General features: G+C 41.6%; 1 protein-coding gene across 14 annotated transcripts in view; it reads right to left on the bottom strand.

Moving 5' to 3' along the window:
* Positions 1–787: 787 nt before the first annotated feature.
* Positions 788–6,000, bottom strand: part of PHF20 (PHD finger protein 20) — a 73,085-nt gene continuing 67,872 nt past the window's right edge. For all 14 annotated transcript variants that reach the window (XM_014273078.3, XM_014273077.3, XM_074553485.1 and 11 more), the window contains 2 exons: positions 5,629–5,812; positions 788–4,107 (listed from right to left, as the gene is read on the bottom strand). In XM_014273078.3, coding sequence (XP_014128553.2) covers positions 3,965–4,107; positions 5,629–5,812 — 327 coding nt within the window. In that variant the 3' untranslated portion in view covers positions 788–3,964. The remainder of the gene's footprint in view (positions 4,108–5,628; positions 5,813–6,000) is intronic.

Here is a 6,000-nt window from a genome sequence, read left to right as displayed (position 1 = left end):
GCTCCATGGCCCCTTCCAGCCTCTCCTTTCAAACACCCCAACAGCACACCAGCACCACCAGCAGGAAAACTCCACAGCAGGACAGGATGAATCAGTTTTGCTGGTTTGTTCTCAGTGTTTTCTGTCTACTTCTATGTTGTAAAAGGGAAAAAAAGTGATATTTACTGTTGAACTGTTTCAACAGGACGTTGTTTGGGGTTACTCGCAGCAGGTATTACCCAGACCAGGGCTGTACACAGGTTTTAACCTTCACAAGAACTGCTGTGCAACCAGCAGGGTCAGCACAAAGCTGTGAAACAGCGCTGAACAACTGCAATGGCCTGCAGTGCACCAGAACCCCACTGGGGAATCAGAGCAAGGACCACGCACAAGCACTCCCACAGGTGCATGGAACAGCAGACAGCAACAGCATGGGTGGTGCACTGGCCATCAGAATGGGCACCAACAGGACCCATGGGCTGGACAATGGTCAACAGATGATGTTTTGGTCAAATAACAGTGAGAATATGGTGACTCTACCCACATGGAGTCCCACTGTTGACTGACAGCTGCCTCCTCTGCGTTTGCAACTACAGAAACCTTCCAATCACGCAGGTAAATCAGAGGGCACATGAAAACATGGCAAGCCACACCACACATCCCATTGAATTATTTCAAATCCAGACCACAACTTTAAACCTGATTTTGACATTTAAATGATCATCAAAGAGCTGCACGATGACACAGTGCAGTGAGACACACTGAGATCTGCTGTCAGTGGCTCAAGTCCTCTCCAGGCTTCACACACCATGCTCCAGCAGTGATGCACCCTCCAGCCTTAAAATCCAGTTTCATAAGAATCCTTTTAATTTTTTTTTTTTTTTTTGAGAATGAAGTTAGAAAGCAAAATTTGGTATGACAAGGGAATAGATCTGCTTTGCTCCCACTGGAGAAACTGAGAGGGAAGAGATGGAAGCTGAAACTACATCAATGCCTGCCCCTGCCTTCAGGCACCCTGGGCCAAGTGCACTGCTTCTCCAGCCCTCCCCAGCTTCCTCCTCTTCCCGTGCATTTTCTCTATATGGATTGTAAACTGCATCCACAGCTCCTTGCTTCACACTGTCGCTAATGCTGTGCATCCTCTGAGCTGCTCCCCTGACAGGCTGCTCATCCAGACAGAACAAAAATTAGGGTTAGATCACACATACTAGGTACTAATATATTACATATATTGGTACTAATATACTACATATATTAGGATTTGGGAACAAAATGTATGAGCTCCTCATTAAACAATATCCAATACACTATTAAGGATATTTATATAACATAGTTCTGGAAAATAGTTATCTCCAGACTTTAGCAACAGTTAAGAGACATATATACCTGACAAACTACAGTACTTGCATTTCAAAGCAATGCGAAGGAAAAAAATCCAAATTATTTGAGTTATCATTAATTGAAACAAAGACTTTACTAAGAATTTAAACAACAAAAACCTATTTTTTTATTTATTCCAAACACCAAGATACAGAAGTTTTCAAGTTTTGCAAATATTGCTCCAAAACAAAATTCTATGTACAGCCCCTTGGTTCTAATAGTGCATCAACAAACACGTGTGTACCCACAGTGCAATGTTTGCTCAGTTCATCAAGGCTCCACGCTGCATTCACTTACCAGTGATTTAAAGAAACAAAAAAGTGACCTGTCAGTCTGAACAGCTGGTCCAGACTAAAAATAACAATGAGGAAACTTGCAAAAAAAAGGGACAGAAATGAATCCAGGCAGAGCACAATGAAGAATCTTCCCTGAATACGAGAAGTACTACTCTATTTTAAATAAATATTTTCAGTCTTTATCTGCAAGGGCTTCCCCAGCACTACTGAAGGGATGCAAGTCTCCAGGGTCTGCAACTTGATCTACCCATGGGAAATGCTTTTTCTTCCAAACCTCCAATACTGCCCTGAGCAAAAATAAACTGACAAGTGAAAATACACAATGAGCACACAAAAGCCATTGCTTGAGAAGAAATCCCCCTTTGGAGCAAGAAGCCAGCTCAGTGCTTGAATGCCCTCAGACTGGGAGCACAGCCAGGCTGTTCCCACACAGCGTGTCCCTTTCCCAGCTGTACCCAGGGAACGCCTTTTGTGGCCCATTTCACCTGAACATCACCTGAACAGCTGCCTGCGAGGCTCCTCTGATGCTGCTCTGAGCTACATGAGCCCAAGTACCTGACAGGAATGAGCCAAGGTATAAGCACTGGTCTCATCTTCAGAGAGCCAAATGATCCTTAAAATACAATGTACGCTTTATTCCAATTGTGTTACAGAAAAGAAAGTTTGTTTTTCTGCTGTATGTACGTTGTATTCACTATATACCGACACAGTACTATAAAACTGTGAGACAAATTATTGCCTGAACTGAATCTTGGCATAAAAGTCTTAGTTACTACCTAGAGCAGCCTAATTATTTTGTTTTCTGAAGGAAATAAAATATTCACCATGTAGAGACTGTAGCTCCTACAATAATACTGGATATTTCAAGTTTTCATTATTCTTTGGAGAATAAAAAGATTACAGATATATATTCCAAATTAGTAATTTGTACAGGTATGGGCCTTTCCATTACAATTCTGTTTGAATGTTACCCTTTGGTAGTACCACTGCACACAATAAATTAAGGGCAACAAATCCAGCTTTTTAAGGACACCCTCTCACTGCAAAACCAGCTCACTGTGTTCCATGGGGAACTGAACTCAGCAATGTCTGTGAAGGAAAACTGAAGTTACAGCCATTATTTCAGGAGTGGTGATCTGCAGCTGAAAGACTCTGAACCTCTCAAATGCTCACAACGTTCCAAAGGTTCTGTATAACTTGACTGAACATCAGCAGCCTTGTCACCTACATCACAAAGTAAATACAAACTGAAAATTAGAACTTAAGGTATAAAAAGGAACTTTGTGAACACAGAGTATTTAAGATAATAACCCATTCACTGTCTGCAAGGACAGCACCTCATGCATAGATCTCGAGGCTTTATTTACACAAAAACTGATTCCCAAAACCACACATTCATAGCAAGTCTTTACAATGAACACATCCATAGTATTGAAAAAAAAAATCTAGATTTCCAAATATAACCGGAATGGCAATTATTAACAAATGGGTAGAAAATATATCACATCCATGACAGACCATGCTGGGTCTGAACTCAGAGCGTGGCTCCAGTCCTTTCCTGGCTGCATTCCACACTACTGCAACGAGGGGATCCCCCACCAAGTGCTGCAGGAGGCACAGGATGGCCAGATTGAAGAGCTCAAGAATACACACAAACACCACCTTCATGGGCAGTACCAGGTCATGTGACAGTGAGGATAAATATGGAAAACAAGTGCAATCCACCTGTGACCTCCTGCTACATTATTTACTGTAACAGAAGTGTGGGTCAGGCCACTGTTACTTGAAAACCTCCACATAACACTTATAGTCAAGAGCTGGACATTCACACTTACTAAGTCTGAAACTGTTATAACATCTCCTAATGATTAAATACTGAGTGCTAGTATGCATAAACCAGAAGAAATAAAACATGACATGAGTCACTTAAACTACACAAAGTTATTTACAACCGCTGTCAACCAAACTTTTTTGGCTCTTAGAACTCTATTTTTCAGTGGCACAATTTTTAGTCAATTTAATGATGAAGAAGTCTACCATTTTGATGAACAACTTGTAGGGAGTGAAAATTTTAGTCTAACTTATCAACCAACAGGCAACAGGAGACAAGAGTATGACCTTTTCCACAGCATTATAATTGTCTAATAGACCTGAAATAACCTTTTTGCTCTTCTTTGAACAACACTTCTTGACAAGTCCTTGAAGTCAATCTGCATCCCATGCAAGCATCATGCTAGTTTAATTTACAGATTCAGATGTGCTCCCATCAGATCCTGCAGCTCTGCAGTCCCAGCCAGAGCTCTGCAGGCTCACGTGGAGCAGCACAGCGCGATCTGCTGCACTTTGCCCAAGTCTGTTATCAGCTGCTTTATGCAGTGTTTGAGCTGGGGCAGTCGAGCCAGTGGTTCTGGGGGTTGCAGCTCTCCTGTGTAATCCAGCCAACTCTCCAGAACTGCAAAGAAAACAAAATCCATCACTACTGCAGTGCTCAGCAAACAGCTCATCTTAAGTCACAAAACAAGAATTCTTTAAATATTTTGTAACTCTTGAGAAGGCAGTGGGCAATATTTTTAACAGTTATTTGAGAAATCATAGAACTGCACACCTCACACCAATCTCTGACAGTAACTTTTGATACATTACCAAATAATTCACATGGAGATGGAGGGAGAAGCTGCTGTTCCTAAGAAAAAGCAGGAAAGGAAAACTCTGGACCAGACATTGTGAAACCTCATGCTAAACTTCTTCTGATCTGTGTCAATTTCAGGCAAAGAAACTGTGGTACAGGGAGTTTACACCATCAAAAATGGGACTGTCAGAACGAAAGAGATCTGTCATCAATACAGAACACAACTGACCAAGACAGAAGTGGGTAACACAAAATGGGGATGAAGATCAAAAGCACAAAGCAGCAGAGTGCTCCATAAAGAAAATAAACTTCTGCTCTAAAAAGCTTCTCTGCGGGAAACAAGAAACGCCCCCAGCAGAAGTCAAGTGACACATAATGTAACACGCTCACATGGAAGGTGGTCAGGGTTAGACTGTGATGAGCTCTGGGGATGTTGATAGCACTGCAGATGGAGACTGAAACCTTTAAGACAGAATAAACACCTCTATCAAGAGCAGCCTTGCCACCAGCCAGACCAACAGGAACATTTCACCTATGGGCAGCACCTGCTGCAGAACCAGCAGCATCACTCGGTACTGACACATCCCACCTTGGAGTAAGAAAGTTCCTGCTCAAAGCAGCAACACACTGCACAGACCTCTGCTCAGCAGCAGGTACAAAAAGTCCAACTTTTTGGAACCAGAGCTTTTTAGGCAGCACAGCCCTGACTGATCTTCTTTACCTGAAATAGCCCCTCAGCTGTCCAACTTTTCAGTACCTTACTTAGAAAGACAGGGCTCTTACTTGGGCAGAAGTTGGATTCCCCTGCAAGTAAAGCTTCTGTTATAACCACTACACAACCAATGGTCAGACTTAACAATGTAAAGAACTATCCCAAATCGTTCAATGCAACACAAAGGATTTATAAGTTTTCCATTGCTATGAAAACCTTAAAATATATTTAGATGAAGAATTTGGAAGAGACAGGAAAGGATAAGAGCTGAAGAGGCCACTCAGAACAGGCTAACACTGCCAGCAAGTCCCCAAAGAACAGAGAAATGCAGACACACAGAAGAGTTTTGGAAATGGACAAAAAACTAAACCCAAAAAGACACAAAGATGTCCCAGTATAATATCTGATACAACTATTTAGAGATGTCCTAACTAGAACTTCTGTGAAATTCTCGTCTTAGTTTTAAAATCCACCCCCCACATCAGCAGTCTGTCTATTTTCTATTTAGAAAATGTGATAATAGAACATTATTCTCTTTGTAGGTCTGAGGAAGTAAAATTCTGGTTAACATGTTTTGAACAGGTAGGTCAGTTAAACAAAATTGTTTTTTAAACTAGAATAACACTACTTACCATCTAGCTCCTTCTCAATGAAATCCATTCTGTGTATGACTTCATCTTGCAAAGATTCCACGTGAGCTAAAAGATTGAGCTGCCACTGCAGCTGTGAGTTCACTACTCCTTCTTTGTCTTTTTCCAGCAATTTCATTTCAATAGCTTCCTCTGGAGAGACTTTCTTAGAGACAGACTCTCTCACCTAGCAGAAATACACACATTAAATATCTGTTACAGTGAAAGAGAATTGGGGAGCCAAACTGAGTCCTCCCAGTCCCCTGTAATTGCCAAACTCATCAGAGGCCAGTGAGTGATAGAGACACAGACCACAAACAGACACTAACCTGGTTTGGGCAAGAAGATCTAAATATAAACATATTTATGGGTATT

Source organism: Zonotrichia albicollis, chromosome 17 (genome assembly GCF_047830755.1).
Source record: "Zonotrichia albicollis isolate bZonAlb1 chromosome 17, bZonAlb1.hap1, whole genome shotgun sequence".
Classification (NCBI taxonomy): Eukaryota; Metazoa; Chordata; class Aves; order Passeriformes; family Passerellidae; genus Zonotrichia; species Zonotrichia albicollis.
The sequence above is the reverse complement of the archived record's forward strand: the minus strand, read 5'-3'. Positions and strand labels throughout refer to the sequence as shown.